The 27,844-nt window shown below is 39.4% G+C and overlaps 1 protein-coding gene across 1 annotated transcript; it reads left to right on the top strand.

Moving 5' to 3' along the window:
• The first annotated feature begins 2,781 nt into the window (after positions 1 to 2,781).
• Positions 2,782 to 27,739, top strand: LOC139408957 (protein ERGIC-53-like). The gene is made up of 13 exons (XM_071153487.1): positions 2,782 to 3,017; positions 4,737 to 4,891; positions 6,712 to 6,819; positions 7,112 to 7,173; positions 7,710 to 7,809; positions 8,039 to 8,162; positions 8,823 to 8,881; positions 9,045 to 9,177; positions 11,277 to 11,461; positions 17,830 to 17,900; positions 26,753 to 26,912; positions 27,031 to 27,158; positions 27,273 to 27,739. The coding sequence occupies exons 1-13, from the start codon at positions 2,810 to 2,812 to the stop codon at positions 27,307 to 27,309; spliced, it is 1,530 nt and encodes a 509-aa protein (XP_071009588.1). The 5' UTR covers positions 2,782 to 2,809; the 3' UTR covers positions 27,310 to 27,739.
• The last annotated feature ends 105 nt before the right edge of the window (positions 27,740 to 27,844 follow it).

Here is a 27,844-nt window from a genome sequence, read left to right on the forward strand (position 1 = left end):
CTTTGATGTCATGTAGGTTGGTACGTTGCTATGTTTTCATTTATAAAGCCCTTTTACAAAAAGTCCCACTGTATCTAACATCTTTACTGAACTTTGGACATACGAGTTACCACACCTGGTCTTAGAGATGGCTAACTCTGGAAATTCCTTTGGTCTCTGAATTAGGTAAATCAGCTTTTAGTTTTCTTGCACCTTAGTTACTCAAATATCTAAAAAATGCTCTTAAATTTGATGTTCTGGTGCCTCTAGGGCAGGTATTCTCAAACTGGGTTATGCATACCCCCAGGGGTACACGCAATAACAATGTGATTCACATAAAAAAAAATATTGAAAAAAAACAAAAAAATCTTCATATTTTCAAACAGTACATTTTTATTTTGCAATGTGGCTATACATTTGGGTGAGGTTTTTTTATTGCCTGAGTAGCTTTGTTTAACTGTCAAAAATCAAATTAAACCAACACAATGTCAAATACAGGTAGTCTAGTCGAATAATTAACATCCAATCACATTAACCGTTACTCTCTCATGGGAAAAACCTTCACTCTTGAGCAGACATTTAGAAACAAAACATGACAATTTGAAAAATAAGCCACGGGAGTTTTGAGCTAGAATAAACACAACTTTCGAGTAGTAAGACGTATAAAAGCAACAGATACCATTAATAAGAAGGGGCTAGAAGCATCTTATAGGGTGAGCTACCATATGGCTGGGACAATTCTGGGGGAAAAGGCCCCAAAAAATATGCAGACGTCTTCATCAAACAACACTGTTTTACGACGCATCAGTGACATGGCAGGAGATGTTTTGAAACAATTACTGCTTCGCATACAAGCCAGTGAATTAAATGCGTTACAGATTGATGAGTCAACAGACGTGGCGGGCCTGGCACAACTCCTGGTATATGTCCGTGATGTTTATGGGGGGTCAATTAAGGAAGACATCCTCTTCTGCAAACCATTGGAAACCAGGACAACATGAGAGGATATTGTTAATAAAGTACTGGATAGCTTTGTGATATCAAATGGACTTTGGTGGTCAAGATGTGTTGGTATATGCACTGATGGCGCAAAAGCCATGACAGGGAGACATAGTGGAGTGGCAATGCACGTACAAGCAGTTGCTCCCGATGCCACTTGGGTACACTAAAAATGGTTAACTTAGTTAACGCAAGGCCCCTGAACTCTGGTGTATTTTCTGCATTATGCAATGATATGGGCAGCAACCATGTAACACTTTTACAACATACACAAGTGCGCTGGTAATCAAGGGGCAAAGTATTGACACGTTTCTTTTAATTGAGAGACGAGCTTAAAGTTTTCTTTACTGACCATATTTTTCACTTGTTTGTCCACTTGCATGATGACGAGTTTCTCACATGACTGGCCTATCTGGGTGATGTTTTTTCTCACCTGAATGATCTGAATCTAGGATTACAGGGACTCTCCGCAACTATATTCAATGTGCAGGACAAAAATTGAGGCTATGACTAAGAAATTGGAGCTCTTATCTGTCTGCATCTAGAAGGACAACACACAGGTATTTCCATCATTATATGATTTTTTTTGTGTGCAAATGAACTCAAGCTTACGGACAATGTCAAATGTCTGAGTGAGCTGGGTGCGCATCTACGCAGGTACTGTCCTAAAATGGACGACACAAACAACTGGATTCTTTATCCATTTCTTGCCCTGCCTCCAGTCCACTTACCAATATCTGAACAAGAGAGCCTCATCGAAATTGCAACAAGAAGTTCTGTGAAAGTTTAATTTAATCAAAAGCCACTGCCAGATTTCTGGATAGGGAAAATGTGGATAGGGCTGCGTTCTCAGTTTCTTGGTAAATAGTGCTGTAGAGACACTGATGCCCTTTGCTACTACGTACCTATGTGAGAGTGGATTCTCGGCCCTCACTAGCATGAAAACTAAATACAGGCACAGACTGTGTGTGGAAAATTATTTAAGACTGAGTCTCTCTCCAATACAACCCAACATTGCAGAGTTATGTGCATCCCTTCCCCTCATTAACCTGGGGTGAGTTATTCACAAGTTTTATATGTAAGATGGCTAAATAAAGAGCAAAATTATTGATTATTATTATATTATTATTTGCATCCTGGTCCTATAAGAGCTCTTTGTCACTTCCCACGAGCCAGGTTGTGACAAAAACTCACACTCATTATTGTGTTTAATAAATCTATCGTAGGTTCACAATGATGGCAAAAAACAACATGCACTGACCCTGGTGCTAGAGGGGGTATGCAGCTGGAGGTTGAATGTTTGAAGGTGTACAAAATGTTTGGGAACCACTGCTCTAGGGCAATACAGAAAGCTGATTGAGGACCTTTATTACTGATGCATGTGTTTGTTTTTTGTGACCTTGTTTTTCTTTCTGCTTGAATTTTGTATTTATATTTTGATGTGTGTATTTTCTGTAATGTATGATTCACTAATAAAATAAAATGTAAATAAATAAAATAAATACAAAATAAACATCACACTGGATGAAACCTGATCCTCTAAATAAGGCACTGGTTACATTGTAAAAACATCGAGAAACAGAATCGTTGTTAACATTGTGAAATAAATGCAGACACATACCAGGCAACAATGTATAATTTATCTAAGGATACAATGTAATTTAGTTGCGTTCTGTGATGTACAAGCAAGCTGCAACCGTTCATATTATACCTCAGTGGCCGCAACTCGGTGGTGTCTAAGATTCAACCAATAAGAAAGCGCCCTGTTGGCTCAACAGGCATTCACGTCACCCTCTCTGTTTCAATGCTACGTAAGCAGTGATACCAAAAGATGGCGGTGTCCATAGGAAGGTGTCTGGCTGCTGATGCTTGTTTATTAATATTAACTTTAACATTTCACCACAGTAATGCCGATAATATCGTTGCCGGTGCATCGACTGAAGAAGCTCCACACCGTCGATTTGAATACAAGTACAGTTTCAAGGGACCGCACCTGTCTCAAACCGACGGGTTTATTCCTTTTTGGGTGCACAGTGGAAGTAAGTTTCAGTTAGATTGGCTAGGCAGTTGCTTACTGTTGTCAATTATCATAACCTATACATAGGTGTAGTGGAAAATCAGCTGCGATAGCTATTTTGCCACTCTAGCCAGCGATTGTAGCTATTTTGCATGTAGGGGATACATTTGACACGTTTGTTGTAGCTATCCGGCTACTGCCTGCTGTAGAGAACTTCTGTAGGGGGACCAGTTCATTGTTGTGTAGAGAAGTTCTCGACTGTGCAGACTTGGCTTGCTACAGTTTCTAAAGAGTGGCCTGATGTCAAACTCGCTTCAACATGTCATGGCCGTTAAATAGCCAGCAGCTTTAGAATAGTGTAGAGAAACAGGAGAAGCGAAAGGTACATGCACCGTCAGGCAATATGCGACTCTTTTCCAGAGTGACTTACAGTTAGTGAATTCATCTTAAGATGGATAACTAGTTGGGACAACCACATCACAGATTTAGTAACTACACTTTCCCTCCATAAACTAGTTCTCAGTAAAGTCAGAGCTAGAAAGGGGGAGGGGTATTTTTAAATACTCTTTGAAGAGGTAGGGTTTCAGGAGCTTGCCTGCCAGCTGGCTAATTCACCCAAACCGCAAAGTATACCATCTGTATACCTGCCAGCCTACATTTCTTTTTAGCTGACACTTAATAGTTCAGTTGGTTCCTTTCAGCAATACCGAGTATTGCAAACAAAGAGACATGGATTACTTGCACACAATCTGGAATGCTAACATTCCTCTTGTTAGTCCAAGTTTTGCATTTATCCTTGCAACACTCAACCACCCACATGCTACAGCAGGCAGGTTTCACAATACCTAATATTTGAGAGCGCATTTGAAGTTGACGAGCATTGCATTTCTTTCCTATTGAAGTGGCCTGCTTGTCCCCTAGTCTGGCATGGTTTTGTGTAACGTAAAGTGTTAACAAATCAGTGTCTCTAAAAACAGTTGAAAGGTCCAGCTGATGACGCACCCAGATTTAAGTCCATTTTACCATGGTGCCTTTGTCTTATCAGTATAGGCTGTAGTGAGATGGCATGTGGCTCTACACATGTACAATTGTCATTTAGAATTTGGTCACACCAAATAAGTGTAGGCAAAGGTCCATATGCCAAAGCCTGGTTGCACTAGGCTAGTTGCTATTACCCATATTTCTACTTTCCAATGCCATATCTGTCTTGGCTAGACAATAAAGCCTAACACGAGCGAGGTAATTTGGATATAGCATGATCTTGTTTCTAGCCATAAGCCTGACAAGCATGGTGTAACATTGCAATGTTAACAATACTAGGCCTATTATAATGTCTCTCTGTCCTTTACATAGGAGGCTTTCAGATACATTAATGTTACTGACAGAGAGCCTTGGACATAATCCCAGGAGCATACCTATTAAGGTGTACATGGGCTGAACACACATTTATGTTCCTAACCTCGGGCTTTGTAAGAGAATTTACCTCCTGGTCAATTGTTTGCCCTGAGCCAATAAGCTACCGTTTTCTCCATATGTAGTTACACTATAGAGTTAAACAAGTATTTCTGGACCTTCACAGAGTGAGTTTTCAGTTTCTGTACAGTTTAAATTCAGGAACATTTTGAATGCATGAGAAGCTACAATTTTTTTTTGTCAGTTAGGATTTGCCAGTATGAATTCATTGAACATTAACTAGAATGTACCCCTCCCAACCCTTTAAACTATCAACCTTGTATTCCAGATGCCATCCCCAGTGCCGACCAGGTCCGTATCACCCCCTCTCTCAGGAGTCAGAAGGGCTCAGTCTGGGCCAAAACCACGGTCAACTTTGACCACTGGGAGGCTGAGGTGACCTTTCGTGTGTCTGGACGGGGGAGGATGGGAGCCGACGGCCTTGTAAGAACTGAATAACACCTCCTTTCTATGGCTTCCATACACTGACTTTTTCCACTGCTGAGCTGAACTGTACTCGGCTGGTTACAACTCTACCATAGTTGCTGGAACCTCCTTCCTTTGACTCTAGACCAGGGATGGGCAACTGATGGTGGTCGGGGACCACAAAAAAACAAAACTCATGAGGGGCCACAGTGGCCCGTGGGTCTGCTTACCCACATTCATACCCCACCTTGTGAGCAAAACATTTAGCGGCCCCCCTCGTGACAGCGAAGAGAGAAAAACACTTGAGAAAGTGTTTGGATTTTTTTTATTTCCTGCAAATCAACACTTTGCCATGGGGTGGAGGCACATGTTTGCAGTTTTTAATATGGTAACTGATGATCAATGGGCCCCACACCGGTCGGTAGTTCGATCACGCTTACTACGAGTTTTCATAGCTGGCCACTAGACTAACTTACCAATCAAAATGTTTTTTGCTGACACGGGCTAATTAAGTGACTGCTGATGCACAATGAAATGCACCTTGTGTATTCGATGATTCTACCGCTCAACAGTAAATTGAGAGTTAGTGCCCATCTCTGCTTTAGACCTTTTCACACTACATGCTGTAGCTGATCAAGCTGTATTTTACAGGCCTGGTTACGCATCCACCTTAGTTGCTAGAACAATGCTAGAAAGGACAATGTGAAAAGAGCCAGTTAAATATCAGGGCCAGCACTAGGATAAGACAGTAATTGTCTAATTGACATTTATGGATGAAGACCATCATGAAAATTAAATAACTGTTCTAAACATTTTAATAATAAATATATCAACTTCATTTAAGTTGACAAACTTTACCCAAAAGCAGTAAAGTAAACATAAGCCTGGTTAATTAAACAGTCTCTATTAGGAAAGAGGAGACAACTAGCCAGTTTTAGAAATATGTTTTGTGGAACAAACAGCTGACTGAAGACAGCCAAATATTCAAAAATACGAGACTTGCAGTTGAGTGGTCTGGTTTCAAATATAGTGGTATGGTTTCTACCCTCTGCTACAGTTAATTAATTATTTCTAGACTGATAAAGGATGGTGTGAAAAGGTTATTTCTGTCCATTGAGACATAGACCTATGTTATGGTGGCTGTTGTGCTAGTAGAGGATGTGGAGTTGTACCGACCTACCGGCTCAGACTTCAGGTTAATAACCATGTTTTACCTCTTTCGGCCCTGTCCCTGTGTGGCTCAGTTGGTGAGAGCGTTGTGCTAGTAACTCCAAGGTCGTGTGTTCAATTCCTACTTTATGCTGTGACTGTACTTTACATCTTACTGTATCTATTGTCCCCATGTTTATCTGTCTGCCCCTTTGCTGCTCTACTGTTACATATAGTTATTTAGAAGAAAAATAAACGCACACCTATTTAAGCGAGGTGCTGGCTAGCGGAGTAGAAAACTTGAAAATAAAAGATCCGCACACTCTAGGAGCTCAGATGCAAAAATGTAATTACCAACGTTTCGACAGCCAAGCTGTCTTCATCAGGGTATAATCACAAACACTGCGGGATGACTCTTTAATGTAGTGTCAAAAGACACAGGTGTCTGTAATCATGGCCAAGAGTGGCCTAATATCATTGGTTAATTATCAAATATTACAATGTCATACAAAGAACAGCATACAAACAATGGATAGGATACGATCATAAATTAATTTGACTACACAAGCTTACAAACAATTACAATGGAAAAGTCACAATAATCACAAGATAGTTATTTAGACAGTTAAACAAGTATTTTTGGACCTTCAGTGTCTCCATGTCTTAATGTTTGTCTGTCCCTCTAATAGGCGATATGGTTCACCACTGCACAAGGCCTAGATGGTCCTGTCTATGGAGCTGCTGACAACTGGAACGGCATCGGAATCTTCTTTGATTCCTTTGACAACGATGGGAAGGTTGGTGGCCATATTAATTATATATTCATAAAATACAAAATATAATGCATTAATTTACTTAATCATAGGTAAAGTCAAGTGTATATAATATACCTTTAATATTAAATTACTACAATGCGAATTATAGGAATAATAGATTGATACTATACACACTTGGATACAAAAACTGTTTTCATACTTTCAAGTGGTATGCCTAGATCTGATGAGGACGTATGCTGGGATTGGATAAAATAAACCCAAATGACCTTCATAACATAGATTAGGTATATTAATGTTTCACTGTTTGTTTTAGAAAAATAACCCTGCTGTGCTGGTGGTGGGAAACAATGGCAAACTTGTTTATGATCACCCAAAGTAAGTCAACATTTCCTTCCCTCACTGACATCACAAAAGGAAAATGTAAACAATTTAAAGAAGATTAGAAAATATTACACAGTACATTTGTGGTTGGAGATTATAGTCCTGTCTCTTCCTAATCTCCCTTGACAGTGAAAGCTTTAAATCACTTCTCTGTGCCAGTTGATCTAGGCCTATGTCTTAGTGTTCTGTTTTGTCACTGCTGAAAATGCCGTTTACAATAATAGGAGTAAATTACATTTGAAATGACATTTTCCTTAATTTCTCAAATCTCCAAACCATTTACCTTTGGAAATGTTATTTGTTTGATCACACTGTATATGGAGCATTTTATCCTCTGCACTTACTTTTCGTGCTGCTATCATGCATGTGTATTTCATACTTTATTTGGATCAACGTTGGCCTTTGTTCTTTTGTATTATTGTTGATGCTTGTGGGGACCAATTAATTTATCTTGAAATATACTGTATTAAGTACTACTATAATAATATGGTGTTCAGTTTTAGTTTCTAAACAGGATGTTTTTTTTGCAGCGATGGCACGACTCAAGCCCTGGGAACATGCTTAAGAGACTTTCGTAATAAACCCTATCCTGTCAGAGCCAAAATAACATACTACAAGAAGACACTAACGGTAGGACAATATTCAATCAACGTTCTCAAATAATCTCTCTTCCTTGTTCTCATCGATACCACTGTCTATACTCTGATCTCTGCCTTTTACTCTGTTTTTCTCCACATCAACAGAGACATGGATACTGAACAGTTTTGCATTATGCACAAAAAAATAGCCTCATCTTTTTATATTGGGCATTTATTTCAATTGATTGCCTTAGTTGATGTGCTGTCGTCTGTCCCCTCAGGTGCTGATCAACAATGGTTTCACGCCAGATAAGGAAGACTATGAGTTCTGTACCAAGGTGGACAACATGATCATTCCTCAGGAGGGCTACTTTGGCATCTCAGCTGCCACGGGTGGTCTAGCAGGTGGTACTTGGTAACAATTTAATTAAGGCCTGCAGGTGTAATGCATTATGTGGTTGTAATGCATTATTAAACTTGCCAAAAGCAAGTTTGTCTGTCATTCCTTTCTAATTAGATTTGACTCTTCTGTGAACATTGATTTAACTGATTTTTGTCACATTAGGATTATTATTGTCAGGCTAAATTTCAGCTAAACCCAGGTTATGGAAAAGTGACAAGGAATTTTTATAAACTTCATTTACTGCATTTCCTCAATTGAAAACATGTCATGCAATTTAAAAGCATACATTAACTCCAGCCTTTATCACCTTGGCTTGTATAGTTTCATGTCAAGTCAAACAGCATCTACAGCCATCTTTTGAGAGACGTTTTGCTGTTCACTGCAGAGCTGTGTCGATGTGCTTTTCACAGTCCTCAAGCCAGCCAGCTGGGAAAACATCCCCCCCCTCCCCCTGCTCAGGGCTAACCGCATTGTCCTAAAGCCAGCCTGCTAATACCGCTACACTGTATTTGCTTTTTAATCGGAATTGGAATGATTTTCATAGCCTATTTTAAATTGTTGGTGTTGAACTTGGATATGGCGACTGCCATACCCAATTGATGCACTTGCTTAACGTTGCATCATGATACTTCATGTTTAATGCATTTTTTTCCGTCTTCCAGATGACCATGATGTCCTGTCCTTCTTGACGTTCAGACTAACAGAACCTGGCCAAGAACTGGTAACTAGATTTTCTTAGTTATACCTCTCAGAGCTGGTAACTCATTTTATTTTCTACCACTCCCAGTCCTTAGTTATACCAATCTCCAGTAATATTTAATTGGAAGAAGATCTGAGTGAAATTGTGTTTGGGTTCAGAGTGGTTGTTTTCTGTCCCATTGAAGCCTGCACCTGAAGCAGAGATGCCCAAGGAGGAGCAGGACAAGTACCAGGAGGAATTTGAGAACTTTCAGCAGGAGCTGGACAAAAAGAAAGAGGACTATCAGAAGGAGCATCCGGAAGTCCAGAGAGAACCCAGTTAGTTTAACTCAATAAAATGTGTTATACTTTTTTGGCTATGCTTTTATATTGAGACTAATATACTTATTTAATATTGATATTATTATTCAATAGTTTGGTCAATTAAATGTAACTAAAGAGAGATGCACGCTATATAAGCTCTCCGTAATTTATTGGTTATAACACCACATTTTCGGCATCAGTGCCTTCCTTCTTCAGGATGAAGAATGCACTGAAGCCGAAATGTGGTTCACCCAATAAATTACTGGGAGCATATATATATATATATATATATGTGTGTGTATGTGTATATACATACACAGAGAGAGAGTTGAAGTCAGAAGTTTACATGCACCTTAGCTAAATGCATTTAAACTCAGTTTCACAATTCCTGACATTTAATCTGAGTACAAATTCCCTGTTTTAGGTCAGTTAGGATCACCACTTTAAGAATGTGAAATGTCAATAGTACGGAGTGATTTATTTCAGCTGTAGGTTTTTTTATTACATTCCCAGTGGGTCAGAAGTTTACATACTCAATTAATATTTGGTAGCGTTGCCTTTAAATTGTTTAATTTGGGTCAAACGTTTCGGGTAGCCTTCCACAAGCTTCCCACAATAAGTTGGGTGAATTTTGGCCCATTCCTCCTGACAGCTGGTGTAACTGAGTCAGGTTTGTAGGCCTCCTTGCTTGCACACGCTTTTTCAATTCTGCCTATACATTGTCTATAGGATTGAAGTCAAGGCTTTGTGATGGCCACTCCAATACCTTGACTTTGTTGTCCTTAAGCCAACTTTGGAAGTATGCTTGGGGTTATTGTCCATTTGGAAGACCCATTTGCGACCACGCTTTAACTTCCTGGCTGATTTCTTGATGTTGCTTCAATATATAAACATAGTTTTCCTACCTCATGATGCCATCTATTTTGTGAAGTGCACCAGTCCCTCCTGCAGCAAAGCACCCCCACAACATGATGCTGCCACCCCCTGTGCTTCACGGTTGGGATGGTGTTCTTTGGCTTGCAAGCCTCCCCCTTTTTCTCTAAACATAATAATGGTCATTATGTCCAAACAGTTCTATTTTTTGTTTCATCAGACCAGACTATCTTTGTCCCCATGTGCAGTTGCAAACCGTAGTCTGGCTTTTTTATGGTGGTTTTGGAGCAGTGGCTTCTTCCTTGCTGAGCTGCCTTTCAGGTTTTGTCGATATAGGTCTCATTTTACTGTGGATATAGATAAGTTTCTACCGGTTTCCTCCAGCATCTTCACAATGTCCTTTGCTGTTGTTTTGGGATTGATTTGCACTTTTCGCACCAAAGTACGTTCATCTCTAGGACACCGAACGTGTCTCCTTCCTGAGCAGAATGATGGCTGCGTGGTCCCATGGTGTTTGTACTTGCATGCTATTGTTTGTACAGATGAACGTGGTACCTTCAGGCGTTTGGAAATTGCTCCCAAGGATGAACCAGACTTGTGGATGTCTACAATTATTTTACTGAGGTCTTGGCTGATTTATTTAGATTTTCACATGATGTCAAGCAAAGTGGCACTGAGTTTTGAAGGTAGGCCTTGAAATACAGCTACACCTCCAATTGACTCAAATGTTGTCAATTAGCCTATCGGAAGCTTCTAAAGCCATGACATCTATTTCTGGAATTTTCCCAGCTGTTTAAAGGCACGGTCAACTTGTGTATGTAAACTTCTGACCCACTGGATTTGTGACACCATGATTTATAAATGAAATAATCTGTCTGTTAACAATTCTTCACAAAATTACTTGTCATGCACAAAGTAGATGTCCTAACCTACTTGCAGAACTTCAGTTTGTTAACATGACATTTGTGGAGTGGTTGAAAACAAGTTGATGACTCCATCCTAAGTGTTAATGATTCCGTCCTAGGTGTATGTAAACTTCTGACTTCAACTGCGTGTGTGTGACTCTTTATCGCCTACAGTTTACACAGTTGGCCAGCACAACTTAAATATAAATAACAGAAAACAAATTAAGTCTAATGCAGGATATTGGTTACTTTGTACATACTAGATGCTACCAATGGATGCTAGGTTGTCTAGATGCTAAAACTTGATGCAACAGGTGTGTCCTGTTCCTTGTTAAGTTGAGGACATGTACGAGAGTGTCAACGACAGGGAGATCCGCCAGGTGTTTGAGGGTCAGAACCAGATCCACCTGGAGATCAAACAGCTTCACCGTCAGCTGGCCATGATCCTCGACGAACAGAACCGCTATGTTTCTGTGGTTACAGACGAGATATCCAAACGCCAAGTGGAGTTGGTGGGACAGGTAGGAAGTTTGATTGTACGCTCGTGCGCACAAACATTTACATTATGCACACAATTACAACTACCTACTGCTCTGACAGAGGCCTTGCATCAAGGAGGGAAGGTTTCATTCATTAGTACCATTGCAGACTATACCACGAACCTCAGACGTTTACTCTGTTTTGTTCACCTCAATATAGCCATTAACTTTGCTAGACTTGAACTGAAATAGGTGCTGGTAATAATGGTGTATGCCGGTCCTGTTTATATTTAGGTGCAGGTACTCTGCAAGAAATACTTTTTTGCTAATATTCTATAAAAGGTGCAGTAACTCGAGCAGAAAATCTTGAGGTGTTGGTACTCTGCTCCAGTTAGCTCATGCCCAAGTCGAGCACAGCCCATGGACATAGTGCCTTCAGAAACTATTCACAACCCTAGACTTTTTCCACATTTTGTTACAAAGTGGTATTAAAAATTATTTTTTTGTTAACAATCTGCACAAAATACTGTAATGTAAAAGCGGAGGAAAAATTCTAGCATTTAAAAAAAAAATGCATGAAAAATAAAATGTTGATTATATAAGTATTGAACCCCTTGAGTCAATACATGTTAGAACCACCTTTGGCAGTGATTACATATGTGACTCTTTCTGGGTAAGTATCTATGAGCTTTACACACCTGGATTGTACAACATTTTCCCATTTTATTATTTTAAAAATTCTTCAAGCTCTGTCAAATTAGTTGTTGATCATTGCAACCATGTTCAGGTCTTATAGATTTTCAAGGAGATTTAAGTCAAAACTAATTCAGGAACATACACTGTATTCTTGGAAAGCAACTCCTGTACAAAGCAGACTGGACAAGGTTTTCCTCTAGGATTTTACCTGTGCTTAGGTCATGATGCATCCACTACTAAGCTTGAAAATATGGAGAGTGATACTCCGTAATGTGTTGTATTGGATGTGCCCCAAAGAAAGCACTTTGTATTCAGGAAAAGTGCAACTCATTTGCTGCATTTTTTTGCAGTATTACTTTAATGCCTTGTTGCAAACAGTATGCATGTTTTGGGATATTTTTATTCTGTACAGGCTTCCTTTTCACTCTGTCAATTAGGTTAGTATTGTGGATATCTACAATGTTGTTGATACATCCTTAGGAGAGAACTTCCACAGCCATTAAACTCCCAACTCTTTTAAAGTCACAATGGTGACATCCCTGGACGGTTTCCTTCCTCTCCGGCAAGTTAGGAAGCACGCCTGTATCAAATCGTATTTGTCACATGCGCCGAATACATTAGGTGTAGACCTTACAGTGAAATGTTTACTTACAAGTCCTTAACCAACAATGCAGTTTTTTTTTTTTTACATTAAAAAAATAAATAAAAGTAACAAATAATTAAAGGGCAGCGGTAAAATAACCGTAGCGAGACTATATAACTCTTAGATCTGGGCTTCACAGGATAAGGTCACGGTTGGCTTGTGGGGTATCTTTCATTTTATTTGGCGTGGGCTACGGCCAAACAGTAGCCTGTGTAAAGTTGGGTTAATAAACCATCAATTTGTAAACTCAAGCCTCAGTCTGGACAATTGTTCCTTCATGATTTAGTCAGGTCATCCCGTCAGTAGAGGATGCATGTATTTTTTTTTTAAATGCCTTCCTCACCATCTTAATTAAGCATGCCCCATTCAAGAAATGTAGAATCAGGAGCAGATATAGGCCTTGGTTCTCTCCAGACCTGACTTCCCTTAACCAACACAAAAACATCCTATGGCGTTCTGCATTAGCATCGAACAGCCCCCGTGATATGCAACTTTTCAGGGAAGCTAGAAACCAATATACACAGGCAGTTAGAAAAGCCAAGGCTAGCTTTTTCAAGCAGAAATGTGCTTCCTGCAACACAAACTCAAAGTTCTGGGACACTGTAAAGGCCACGGAGAATAAGAACACCACCTCCCACTGCACTGAAGATAGGAAACCCTGTCACCACCGATAAATCCACTATAATTGAGAATTTCAATAAGCATTTTTCTACAGCTGGCCATGCTTTCTACCTGGCTACCCCTACCCCGGGCAACAGCACTGCACCCCCCACAGCAGCTTGCCCAAGTTTTCCCCATTTCTCCTTCTCCCAAATCCAGTCCGCTGATGTTCTGAAAGAGCTGCAAAATCTGGACCCCTACAAATCAGCTGGGCTAGACAATCTGGAACCTTTCTTTCTAAAAATGATCTGCCGAAATTGTTGCCACCCCTATTACTAGCCTGTACAACCTCTCCTTCATGTCGTCTGAGATTCCCAAAGATTGGAAAGCAGCTGCGGTCATCCCCCTCTTCAAACGGGGGGTCACTCTGGGGGACACTCTTGACCCAAACTGCTATAGACCGAAATCTATCCTACCCTGCCTTTCTAATGTCTTTGAAAGCCAAGTCAACAAACGGATTACCGACCATTTCGAATCCCACCATACCTTCTATGCAATCTGGTTTCAGAGCTGGTCATGGGTGCACCTCAGCTACGCTCAAGGTCCTAAACGATATCTTAACCGCCATCGATAAGAAACAATACTGTGCAGCCGTATTCATTGACCTAGCCAAGGCTTTCGACCCTGTCAATCACCACATCCTCATCGGCAGACTTGATAGCCTTGGTTTCTCAAATGATTGCCTCGCCTGGTTCACCAACTACTTCTCAGATAGAGTTCAGTGTGTCAAATCGGAGGGTCTGTTGTCCGGGCCTCTGGCAGTCTCTATGGGGGTGCCACAGGGTTTAATTCTGGGACCGATTCTCTTCTCTGTATACATCAATGATGTCTCTCTTGCTGCTGGTGAGTCTCTGATCCACCTCCTGATCCACCTCATCCACCTACGCAGATGACACCATTCTGTATACTTCTGGCCCTTCTTTGGACACTGTGTTAACAACCCTCCAGGCGAGCTTCAATGCCATACAACTCTCCTTCCGTGGCCTCCAATTGCTCTGAAATTTAAAAAAATAAATAAATGCATGCTCTTCAACCGATCGCTGCCTGCACCTGCCCGCCTGTCCAACATAACTACTCTGGACGGCTCTGACTTAGAATATGTGGACAACTACAAATACCTAGGTGTCTGGTTAAACTGTAAACTCTCCTTCCAGACTCACATCAAACATCTCCAATCCAAATTTAAATCTAGAATCAGCTTCCTATTTCACAACAAAGCATCCTTCACTCATGCTGTCAAATCTACCCTTGTAAAACTGACCATCCTACCAATCCTCGACTGCGGCGATGTCATTTACAAAATAGCCTCCAATACCCTACTCAACAAATTGGATGCAGTCTATCAGAGTGCCATCAGTTTTGTCACCATAGCCCCATATACTACCCACTGTGACCTGTACGCTCTCGTTGGCTGGCCCTTGCTTCATACTCGTCGCCAAATCCACTGGCTCCATGTCATCTACAAGACCCTGCTAGGTAAAGTCCCCCCTTATCTCAGCTCGCTGGTCACCATAGCAGCACCCACCTGTAGCACGCACTCCAGTGGATATATCTCTCTGGTCACCCCTGAAACCCACTCTTCCTTTGGCCACCTCTCCTTACAGTTATCTGCTGCCAATGACTGCAACAAACTACAAAAATCTCTGAAACTGGAAACGCTTATCTCCCTCACTAGCTTTAAGCACCAGCTGTCAGAGCAGCTCACAGATTACTGCACCTGTACATATCCCATCTATAATTTAGCCCAAACAACTACCTCTCTCCCTACTGTATTTATTTGTTTATTTATTTTGCTCCTTTGCACCCCATTTTTTTCTCTCTACTTTGCACATTCTTCCACTGCAAATCAACCATTCCAATGTTTTACTTGCTATATTGTATTTACTTCGCCACAATGGCCTTTTTTTACCTTTACCTCCCTTATCTCACCTCACTTGCTCACATTGTATATAGACTTATTTTTCTACTGTATTATTGACTGTATGTTTGTTTTACTCCATGTGTAACTCTGTGTCGTTGTATCTGTCGAACTGCTTTGCTTTATCTTGGCCAGGTCGCAATTGTATATGAGAACTTGTTCTCAACTTGCCTACCTGGTTAAATAAAGGTGAAATAAAAAATATACATGAGGTACAGAGTCGGTGTGCAGGGGCACTAGTTAGTCCAGGTAATTGAGGTAATATGTACATGTAGAGTTATTAAAGTGACTGCATAGATAACAGAGTAGCAGCAGTGTAAAAGGGAGGGGGAGTGGGCAATGCAAATAATCTGGGTAGCCATTTGAAGAGGAGTCTTATGGCTTGGGGGTAGAAGCTGTTTAGAAGCCTCTTGGACCTAGACTTTGTAGTGACTGGGTGTATTGATACGCCATCCAAAGTGTGATTAACTTCTTCACTATGCCCAAAGGGAAATATTTTTATAAGTCTACCAGCAGGTACCCTTCTTTCCAAGGCATTGGAAAACCTCCCTGTTAGTGGTTGAATCTGTGTTTTGAAATTCACTGCTCGACTGAGGGACCATACAAATATCTGTATGTGTGGGGTAGAGAGATGAGGTAGTCATTCAAAAATAATTGATATAACTATTATTGCACACAGTGAGCGAATGCAATTTATTTATCCCACCTGGCCAACATCCTGTGAAATTGCAGAGCGTGAAATTCAAACTACAGAATTATAAATATTTAACTTTCATAAAATCACAAGTGTAATACATCAAAATAAATCTTAACTTGTTAATCCAGCCGCTGTGTCAGATTTCAAAAAGGCTTTACGGCGAAAGCACACCATGCGATTATCTGAGGGCAGCGCCCCGCATACAAAAGCATAAAACATATTTCAACCAGGCAGAAATAGCGATATAATAAATGCCTTACATTTGATCATCTGTTGGCACTAAAAGGTCCCAGAACATCATAAATGGTCCTTTTGTTCGATAATGTCCATATCCATAAAAACTCAGTTTAGCTGGCGTGCTTCAGGCAATAATCCACCCAGTTTTCCTCCATTATTAATGCATACAAAATTATTCCCAAACGTTACTAATAAACTTTTCCAAACAAGTCAACCAAATTTATAATCAAACCTTAGGTACCCTAATACTTAAATTGTATTGTTTATTTAAGACTGAGAATCATTTGTCTTTACCGATGAAAAATACCAACTACAGCCAAAATGGGAGCCACCTAGAAAACCTAACATTTCTGGTTCATTTTTCCAAAAACCAGCATGAAACTCTTTCTAAAGACTTGACATCTAGTGGAAGCCCTAGGAACTGCAATCTGGGAGGATTTCACCTTATAATAAAAGTGACAGCCATTGCTGTGGTAGGCTGTTTTTTGGGGGGAACGGTTTGTCCTCGGGGTTTCGCCTGCCATATCAGTTCTGTTATACTCTCAGACATACTTTTAACAGTTTAGAAACTTTAGTGTTTTCATTCCAAATCTACCAATTATATGCATATCCTAGCTTCTGGGCCTGAGTAACAGGCAGTTTTCTTTGGGCACGCTTTTCATCCGGACGTGAAAATACTGCCCCCTACCCAAGAGAGGTTAAGCACATTTTTACTCCTGAACTTATTTAGGCTTAGGGTCGAAATAGGGTTGTTTTACACATGTTCTACTGCAGCGCCGTCTTGTATCGGTCTTTGTCTTTGGTCTTTTCCTGTGTAAATAGCCAGTCATTTTCGCAATCTCATTTTAGCCCACCAAACTACCTCATCCACATATTATTTTTGCTCCTTTGCACCCCAGCATCTCTACTTGCACGTTCATCTTCTGCACATCTATCACTCCAGTGTTTAGTTGCTAAATTGTAATTATTTCGCCACTATAGCATATAGTGGCAAATATAGTTACCTCCCTAATCTTACTACATTTGCACACACGGTATTTATACTTTTCTATTTGTATTATCCCATATGTAATTCGGTTTGTGTTGCACTGCTTTGCTTTATCTTGTCCAGGTCGCAGTTGTAAATGAGAACTTGTTCTCAACTGGCATACCTGGTTAAATAAAGGTGAAATAAAATGTTTCCTGAACTTTTTTGCCATGGGTTTTGGTAAGAAGCTAACGAGGTTCAGACTACATAATCTCATTTTCAATCATATTCTGCTTCCACATTTTAGCATTTCCTTTTTTATTCATTTGTAAAAACATAATTCTACTTTGACATTATGGGGTGGTGGGTGTGTTTTTGTCACTGGCCTACACAACTCGATTTAATTAATTGATACGTTTTAGTACATTTTAAAACAAAATGTGAAAAGTTAAGGGGTATGAATACTTTCTGAAGGCACTGTATGTATGCCAGTTTTATTACTAAAAAGGAAAGATGCCTTTACTCAAACATCTTTCAGTAATCTATCCTTAGGTATAAAACATTTATTAATTTAATTGTTTATCGTCTTTAGGCTCCTAGTCAAGAAATGGGTGCAGTGGTCGCAACACAACAGGAGATACTGAGAAACCTGAACGAGTTGAGGTAAGTGCAATAGCAATGACCATTGTTTTGTTTTGTTTTCTTTGTCTGTATTTGTTTATCACCTTCAATGCTGCAGAAATGTTTTGGTACCTTTCCCCAGATCTGTGCCTCGACACAATCCTGTCTCGGAACTCTAGGACAATTCATTTGACCTCGTTGCTTAGTTTTTGCTCTGTGCACTGTCAAATGTGGGACCTTATATAGACTGGTGTGTGCCTCTCCAAATCATTTCCAATCCATTCAATTTACCACAGACTCCAATCAAGTTGTATAAACATCAAGGATCATCAATGGAAACAGGATGCGGCTGAGCTCAATTTCGAGTCTTATAACAATGGGTCTGAATACTTACTGAATACTTATGTAAATAAAATACATTTGGTGAGCCATCTGGCTACACAAACTTGGTGTTGATGGGGAGTGCGAAGAAACAGACAACCAGTAGTCGTTGAGAGGGGAGCTGCGCAGCACAGTGGAGAAAGTGAGAAAGATTGCGAGTCACTTTCGCAAGTCAGGGGTACGTGATGACAAGCTACAGGGGTAGGCTATGTAAAGGAAGAGTTTGGTAAATAACTCCAGATGAAATTGGACTGCAGTACACTGGAATGTCTGGCAGATATGGTAGATGTTGTGTGTAGCACAATGCTGTTTGCATTGGCATGGCAGAAGAATCCATCACTTGCAGCCATTTCTGCTTGAATTTCTTGTCAGCTTCAGGTAAGACTGCATAGTTCTAAGATGTTTTTCTAGTAAAACCCCCGTGCTCTTGCTGAAGCCCCTTCTCTGTACTTACCTCCCAAGTGTTTGGAGTGTAGGCCAGCCTGCATGTTGGATCAATCAACTTGTCAAACCGCCTGTAGGCTAAATTGTATTTTACGCTTGCAGATTTAGCGTTCTGCCTTGTGGCATTACTTTTAGTGAAGCTCTACTACACAGTCAACATTTTTTGAATTACTAAAAGTAGGTAGGCCTACTTAACCGTTGGCTCAAAAGCTGGTGCCAATTTTATTCCCATAGACCTACTAACTGCATTTCAAGGTCATGTGTACAGTTTCAGCACAAACAATAAAGTAAATATGTTGTAATAGTCCAACAGTGCGCACACTCAGCCACACTGAGCGTTGGATCGTTGATAATGCAGGTAGTTAGAGTAGAGAAGGCCAAGCGAAACCAGATTTAGACATTGCATATAAATTAAGTTCCATTTCATGTCATATAAATACATTTACTGGTTTCTCAGTTATTATCCCGGGAAACCAGAGTTGGTTTGGCCAGACAATCTCAGTAATCCGGTTCCCACTTTAAACCCTAGTATTCACCCCCCTGAGTAAATGCATGTTAACACCTTTGGCAGCATTTACAGCTGGGAGTCTTTTTCTGTAAGTCTAAGAGCTTTGAACACCTGGATTGTGCAATATTTGCCTATTATTCTTTAAAAAATGATTCGAGCTGTATCAAGTTGGTGGTTGATCATTGCTAGACAGCCATTTTCAAGTCTTGCCATAGATTTTCAAGCAGATTTAAGTCTGAATAAACTATATCTAGACCATTTATGAACATTCAATTTTGTCTTGATTAGCAGTGTAGATTTGGCCTTGTGTTTTAGGTTATTGTCCTGCTGAAAGTTGAATTCATCTCCCACTGTCTGTTGAAAAGCTGAATCAGGTTTTCAGTTTAAACTCTATACAGTCCTTGCTGATGACGAGCATACCCATATGATGCAGCCACCACCATGCTTGAAAATAAGAAGTGGTACTCGGCCATGTGTTGTTGGATTTGCCCCAAACATAACACTTTGTATTCAGGACAAAAAGTACATTTCTTTGTCACATTTTGTGCAGTGCTCCTTTATTGTTGTTGCAAACAGGATGAATGTTTTTGAATGTTTTATTCTGTAAAGGTTTCCTTTTTTACTCATTTAGGTTAGTATTGTTGAGTAACTACAATGTTGTTGATCCATGCATAGTTTTCTCATATCACAGTCATTAAATGTTGTAGCTGTGTTTTAAATTCACTGTTGTCCTCATGGTGAAATCACTGAGTGGTTCCCTTCCTCGGGTCAGTTGACAATCTTTGTAGTGACTGAGTGTGTTGGTACACCATCCAAAGCCTAATTAATAACTTTAACATGCTCAAACAGATATTCATTGTCTGCTTTTAATTATTTTCAACCATCTACCAATCGGTGCCCTTCTTGTCAAAGCATTGGGAAACCTCTTTTATTTTATTTTAATCTGTGCTAGATATTCACTACTTGACTGAGGGACCTTACAATTATCTGAATGTGTTTGGTACAATCATACAGTAGTCATTCAAAAATCATGTTAACCACTAATATTGCACACAGTGAGTCCATACAATTTATGTGATCTGCTAAGCAAATTTCTACTCCTGAACTTATTTAGGCTTCCCATAAAAGGGTTTGAATATGTATTGACTAAATATGTTTTATTCATTAAAACACCCCCCCCCCCCCCCCAAAACAGAACGTTTTTACTTTGACATTATGGGGTATTTTGTGTAGGTCAGTGAACACTTAGCTCCATACTCTACATTTGGGAGTGTTACTGCTTACTTGAAACTGTCCCTATTCTTTAGCTACCTCTGTTATTTGACAAGATCATGTTTCTGATTAAATTATTTGTTATGTATTACTAGCAGGAGGGGTACGTCCTTTCCTTTTAATATTGTCTAGAAGCAATTTAAGATGATTACAAAGCCAAAAATACTGTCAAATGAAAGCAATTGGAAGGCTATAAGTATCAAGCTCTCGAGGGAACTGCGACATCAAGAAAGCAATCAGAAGGAGCCCGTGTTTTGTATCTGTGTATGAAGGATGTATTTTAAAGACGGATGTCTAATACTTTGAGGACAAATGGTGCTAAAATGTGGCCTTTTCTTGCAGCCATCCCAGGGCCACATGGCACAGAGCACACAGAGCTGAGGGACAGTCATACAGTATAAGACGTTTGTATAAACAAAATCTAATTTGTTTCTCAAATTACAAAAAATCTCCCTTGAAAGTAAGTGAACATTTTATTAAACCATGCATATAATCTTTATCTCATCCAAGTGACCAATTTATGAAAAAGCCCTTCTCAGATCAGAGAACATAATTTAACAGAGACTACAGTAAGATAAAGACATATCTTAATTATTGTCTATAGAAAGGGGTCACGAATGTAAAGAGGTCATAATCTACCTGAATATAATCTAATACAGCTCAATCACCTGTTACTGCATTATAGATTATAGGCCAGATGTGCATCTATACTATATTTGTAAACATTTATGTAAATCAAATTATGCTACAGAAACTATCATGAGTCTTTACAAGTATTTTCACATCCAGATGAAAAGCACGCCCAAAGTAAACTGTCTGCTACTCAGGCCCAGAAGCTAGGATATGCATGTAAATAGTAGATTTGGATAGAAAACACTCTGAAGTTTCTACAACTGTTAGAATAATGTCTGTGAGTATAACATAACTGATTTGGCAGGTGAAACCCCGAGCACAATCCATCCAGGGGAAAAAAATAGAGGTCACTGTTTTCCAATGGTTTTCTATGGGAGACCTGATTTATTAGGGCCCATATTGCAGTTCCTATGGCTTCCACTAGATGTCAAGTCTTTAGAAATTGTTTGATGTTTTTCTTTTGAGAAAAGCCTCTGAAGGGCTTTAGTTGCGTGTGAACTGGAGCGCACTTTACTGTTTCTAATACCAGATAAAAACGTGTTCTGTCTTTATATTTGATTGTTTATTTACATTTTAGGATACCGAAGGTTGGATTAGGAACGTTGTTTGAAATGTTTGGACCAAGTTTACAGGTGCTTTATTAGATACTTTGTAGTCATTTTGGAACCGGTGTATTTCTGAATCAAACGCCCCAAATAAATGGACATTTTGGGGATATAAAGAAGTAATTTATCGAACAAACAACCATTCATTGTGTCATTGAGACATTTAAGATTGCAAAAAGAAGACCTTCAAAGGTAAGGCATTTATATTATGGCTATTTCTGACTTTTGTGTCGCACCTGCCTGGTTGAAATATGTTTTTCATGTGTTTGTATGCGGGGCTCTGTCCTCCGATAATTGCATGTTTTGCTTTCGCCGTAAAGCCTTTTTGAAATCTGACAGCGGCTGGATTAACAAGAAGTTAAGATTTATTTTGATGTATTACGCTTGTATTTTTGAAGGTTGCATATTGATATTTTTGTAGTTTGAATTTGGCGCGCTACAATTTCACTGGATGTTGTCAAATCAATCCCGTTATCGGGATTCGCGCTTAAGAGGTTATAGGCCAGATGTGCATCTATACTGTATTTGTAAACATTTATTATGTCAATCAAATTATGCTACAGAAACTATCACGATGAGCCCATACATTGATCAGTAATAATCCTATATCCCCTGATTCAATCAAGCAATTATTGTCACATTTATGTATTACTACATTATAGTTAATAAGCCAGATATAGTTTTGCCTAAAATAAATATATCTGGACACCCCTTAAAAATATGTGGATCCAGCTATTTCTTCCCTGCTAGACCTGCCCCGGTCAACTAAGGGCTATTATTGTGAAGTGGTACTGTCTAGGAGCCACAACGGCTCATCCACGAAGTGGTAGGCTAAACAAGCTCATAGAACAAGACCGCAGAGTTCCGAAGTGTGTAGGGTAAAACAATCGTTTTCTCAGTATGGAAAATTTTGATTGCACATTTACAGATGCCACAGACTAATTACACCTATTATGGTTTCAATAGACAATGCCAAATTATGTGTTAATCTTAAACAAGCTTAACTCCTAACTAGCAAACTGACAAATCCCATTTGAGAGATTCCAAGTCAAACTTGCCCTGGGCAAAAATGTATAGTCGTGGTATTATTTATAAATAGTTTACAGAAATGTTTTCTGTTTTCAACCTTTCTAGGTTGCATGTGATACTTAACTTTTCAATAAGTATCTATTTCTTATTAAGATACTGTATGTCTGGGTTAAAAGTATAGTGATTCCATATGAAACCAGGACACAACTTCCGACTTCAACTGTACCTACATGCATACACTACCGTTCACAATTTTGGTGTCCTTGTTTTTGACACTGTCCATTTTAAATAACATCAAATTGATTGGATATACAGTGTAGACATTGTTAATGTTGTTAATTACTATTGTAGCTGTATTTCAATGGACAAAAAATGGTTTTTCTTTCAAAAACGAGGACATTTTCTAAGTGACCCCAAACTTTTGAACCGGTTGTGTATATGCACACACTACATGACCAAATGGGCATTAATATGGAGTTGGTCCCCCCTTTTCTGCTATAACAGCCTCCACTCTTCTGGGAAGGCTTTCCACAACATGTTGGAACATTGCTGTTGGGTCTTGCTTCCATTCAGCCGCAAGCATTAGTGAGGTCAGGCACTGTCAATGTTTGTTCCATAGAGATTACATGGCTGTGTGCTCAGTTTTATACACCTGTCAGCAACAGGTGTGGCTGAAATAGCCGAATCCACTAATTTGAAGGGGTGTCTCCATACTTTTGTGTGTTTGACATATGTATCTAAAAGCATAATTAAGATATTTTTTAAATTATTTTTTTAAGTTGGCATATGACATTTTTCTTACTCAGGCCTCATTTTTATACTCCATAATGTTTAATCTGTAGGTGCTACAAAGCAGCAATTATTGTCATGACGCTTTACCGCTTGTACTGTAATATGAGTATTTTGATTTCAAGAGAAACATTTTTTACTTTTGAATAATGACAAATCAACATGAATATTTGAAAAAACACCATTTTGGATGTGGTAAATTGTTCTGTACAGTCGTGGCAAAAAGTTGTGAGAATGACACAAATATACATTTTCAAAGTCTGCTGCCTCAGTTTGTATGATGGCAATTTGCATATACTCCAGAATGTTATGAAGAGTGATCAGATGAATTGCAATTAATTGCAAAGTCCCTCTGCCATGCAAATTAACTGAATCTCCAAAAAACATTTCCACTGCATTTCAGCCCTGCCACAAAAGGACCAGCTGACATCATGTCAGTGATTCTCTAGTTAACACAAGTGTGAGTGTTGACGAGGACAAGGCTGGAGATCACTCTGCCATGCTGATTTGAGTTCGAATAACAGACTGGAAGCTTCAAAAGGAGGGTGGTGCTTTGAATCATTGTTCTTCCTATGTCAATCATGGTTACCTGCAAGGAAACGCATGCCATCATCATTGCTTTGCACAAAAAGGGCTTCACAGGCAAGGATTTTGCTGCCAGAAAGATTGCACTTAAATCAACCATTTATCGGATCATCAAGAACTTCAAGAGCAGTTCAATTGTTGTGATGAAGGCTTCAGGGCGCCCAAGAAAGTCCACCAAGCGCCAGGACAGTCTCCTAAAGTTGATTTCAGCTGTGGGATCGGGGAACCACCAGTACAGAGCCTGCTCGGGAATGGCAGCAGGCAGGTGTGAGTGCATCTGCACGCACAGTGAGGCGAAGACTTTTGGAGGATGGTCTGGTGTCAAGACGGGCAGCAAAGAAGCCACTTCACTCCAGGAAAAACATCAAGGACAGACTGATATTCTGCAGAAGGGACAGGGATTGGACTGCTGAGGACTGGGGTAAAGTCACTTCCTCTGAATCCCCTTTCCGATGGTTTGGGGCGTCCGGAGAAGATAAGGTGAGCGCTACCATCACTCCTGTGTCATGCCAACAGTAAAGTATCCTGAGACCAGTCATGTGTGGAGTTGCTTCTCAGCCAAGCGAGTGGGCTCACTCACAAATTTCCCTAAGAACACAGCCATGAATAAAGAATAGTACCAACACATCCTCGGAGAGAAACTTCTTCCAACCATCCAGGAACAGTTTGGTGATGAACAAACGGAAAGGCAAAAGTGATAACTAAGTGGCTCGGGGAACAAAACATCCATATTTTTGGTCCATGGCCAGACAACTCCCCAGACCTTAATCCAATTGAGAACTTGTGGTCAATCCTCAAGAGGCAGGTGGACAAACAAAAATCCACAAATTCTGACAAACTCCAAGCATTGATTATACAAGAATGGGCTGCCCAGAAGTTAATTGACTGCATGCCAGGGCGTATTGCAGAGGTCTTGAAAAAGAAGGGTCAACACTGCAAATATTGAGTCTTTGCATCAACTTCATGTAATTGTCAATAAAAGCCTGACACTTATGGCATACTTGTAATTTTACTTCAGTATTCCATATTAACATCTGACAATTATCTAAAGACACTGAGGCAGCAGACTTTGAAAATTAATAATTGTGTCATTCTCAAAATTTTGGCCACGACTATACTGTTAACATAATATACTGTACAAGCATATAACAGTTCCAGAGTGGAATCTGTTAGTTTAAGAATTATGATCCAATTTGAATTCAAAATGCTCGATCTGCTGGTGATTTGCAGGATGTGCAAATGAAGTAAAATGAGAGCTGTAGTTTGTTACATTTGCCTTCTATGCCAATTTCTCTGTATAAAATGGTCCTTAACTTTAAACTAGCAGAGATCCCACTCTCGAACTGTGACATGCCCATAGAATATATTATGTTCAACAATATATGGAAGCATTTGCCTAATCAATTTTTTTTATATATACGTGGCCAAAAGTTTTGAATGACGCACATTCATTTTCACAGTTTGCTGCTTCAGTGTCTTTGGGTATTTTTCTCAGATGTTACAATTCTTCAAAAGGACCATTCTATATATTCAATTTTGTGAATTTCCCAAATCAGTCTTTTTTTTTTGTCCTGGTTTTGTATGGAATCACTCCATGGGATTAATTTAGCAATCATGTCCTTTTTTATTGGATGATTAGATTTTGTATCAACTTTAAGGATAAATTGCCTTTTGTTAGCTAAATAGAAGATCCGAAAGATGAATTTGGACAATTCACTGTAATATTAAGATTATAAATTGTTCATTTACAGTACATTTGCAGTAATTTCTTATCTCTGGAGGGGACTTTTGGCTGGACTTAATAAAACAAACTGCAGGAAGCCCACACTATCATTTAAAGTAGTTTCCGGGTTGCCTAGTGTGACACCGATTTGTGCCACTGCCTTCAGAGCTTATATGCCAGTATTGGCGATGGTTAGAATCCAGACCTCTTGCCCTTCTATCTCTCCTACCAACTTTCCTGTCACCCTCTCGCTGTCCAAAATAGTTTGTTAAATCTGTACAGATGTCTCATTTGTGAGTGAGCAAGGATGTATGAAAGTGTTCTGTGTGTGCTGTACAATAATCGGGAATGTGTGTTGTCATCTGTTTTGGCCCAGCGTCTCTGCCTCATCTTCCTATTTTTAATCCAGATAAGTGGTCTGGGCATTGTTCACAGACAACGGTCCAATATCTTTAGTGTCATCATGGATAAACCTGCCTTTATGTCTGGGTCACACATTAACGTCTTCACACACTATCATAATGTAGGGAAAAGCCAAACATTTCTTATCTTATTGGAAAGATTGAATAATTTCCAAGCTTTCATTTAATCATGGCAGAATTTTTCTTTTTACTCCAAATTCACATGTTTCATTTGGGATAATTTACGTATACAAAGATATTAAAATATTCAATGACCTTCATTCTGTATCAAACTGAAATCCTATCGATTCCATTTCTGGTTTAATGTTGTTAGATCTTGTTAATGTTGTCAGATCTTATTTACCATGGGCTATGGATTTCTTCGCTACCCTTTCTGGTGTGCTGTTGTGAGATGAGATGTAGAAAATGGCTAAATCTTTTTTTTGTTCTATTCTATGCATTCTTCTACTGCAGCATCAGCTGTGTTCAACAGATATACGTGACACTGTTTTTTTTCTCCTCAGAAACTCTTTCCATGAGTCTCTGAAGCAGATCAGCGCCACTCAGCACCAAGCCAACCCAGTGAGCATGGGGACATATAAGACGGTGCAACACTTCAGCGAAATCCAGGAACATCTACACGTGGTCAAGAGGAACATCGAACACCTTATCACACGCAATGGGGTCTGTTAATAACTTATCTTACAGTAAACCGCTGTAAAAACCACATCAAGTCTCAACAAATGAATTTGGAAAGAGCATTGGATTTGTGTTTTTACTCTTTGTTTTGTAATGCATGTAGAGCCCCAGTGAAAATCAGGGAGAGAAATGCCCTGACCCTCCTAAAATGCCTTCCTGTCTGGGTACTATTCACTTCTTGGTCTTTGTGGTCATCCAATCAGTCCTGTTCTTCAGCTACATCGTGTACAAGTAAGAATGAGATCTTGTTTTCACTTTATTAGCTTTGGTAATTCAAAATTGTAGTTACATTTTTGTTTCTCACAATTCACTCTCTATTTTCTTGTTTCTTCTCCCCCCCTACAGGAGTCAACAAGAAGCAGCAGCAAATAAATTCTTTTGAGGAAACATTATCATCGATATCATGATATGTAAATGAGGGACTGTTAATTTTGCTGTTTTATGTTTTTGAATTTGTAAATGATTGTACTCAAATGAGATTTTGTTTGAGAAGTTTCTTTTTTTTTATGTCTTAGTTTTAATTTGATCTGATATTTTTAATGTGGTATGTGAATGAATGCGCGAGTGGGAAATGTTAAGATTCCAAATATGGCAAAATACTGTACAGAATATATTACAAGTCATTGGATGATATTATATTTTTTTATTTATTTTTGACAAGTGCCCACCCCCAGAAGACAAACAAACCACTGTCTGCCAATTCACATAGTTTGGAAAACTGTGAATTTAATAAATGCGCAATTTTGTATTAATGCTGCTATGTTGAATTAAACCCAGTGGGTGTCTTCTTGAGTGGTTGTAACATGCCAAAAGACTGACTTTGTCTTTCTTCTCGAGCAAATTACATAAGCTGCAAAATGCCAGTTTATTTTTTGTTTTTCTCTTTCTTGTTCTTGAAGGTTATCTTGTTTACATAT

This window comes from Oncorhynchus clarkii, chromosome 5 (genome assembly GCF_045791955.1).
Source record: "Oncorhynchus clarkii lewisi isolate Uvic-CL-2024 chromosome 5, UVic_Ocla_1.0, whole genome shotgun sequence".
In the NCBI taxonomy this organism is placed as follows: Eukaryota; Metazoa; Chordata; class Actinopteri; order Salmoniformes; family Salmonidae; genus Oncorhynchus; species Oncorhynchus clarkii.

Coding starts and splice junctions, on each gene's coding strand:
- LOC139408957 (XM_071153487.1), top strand. CDS start 2,810: ATGGCGGTGTCCATAGGAAGGTGTCTGGCTGCTGATGCTTGTTTATTA. Junction 9,178..11,276: donor GGAAGTCCAGAGAGAACCCA/GTTAGTTTAACT, acceptor TTCCTTGTTAAG/TTGAGGACATGTACGAGAGT. Junction 26,913..27,030: donor ACCTTATCACACGCAATGGG/GTCTGTTAATAA, acceptor TAATGCATGTAG/AGCCCCAGTGAAAATCAGGG.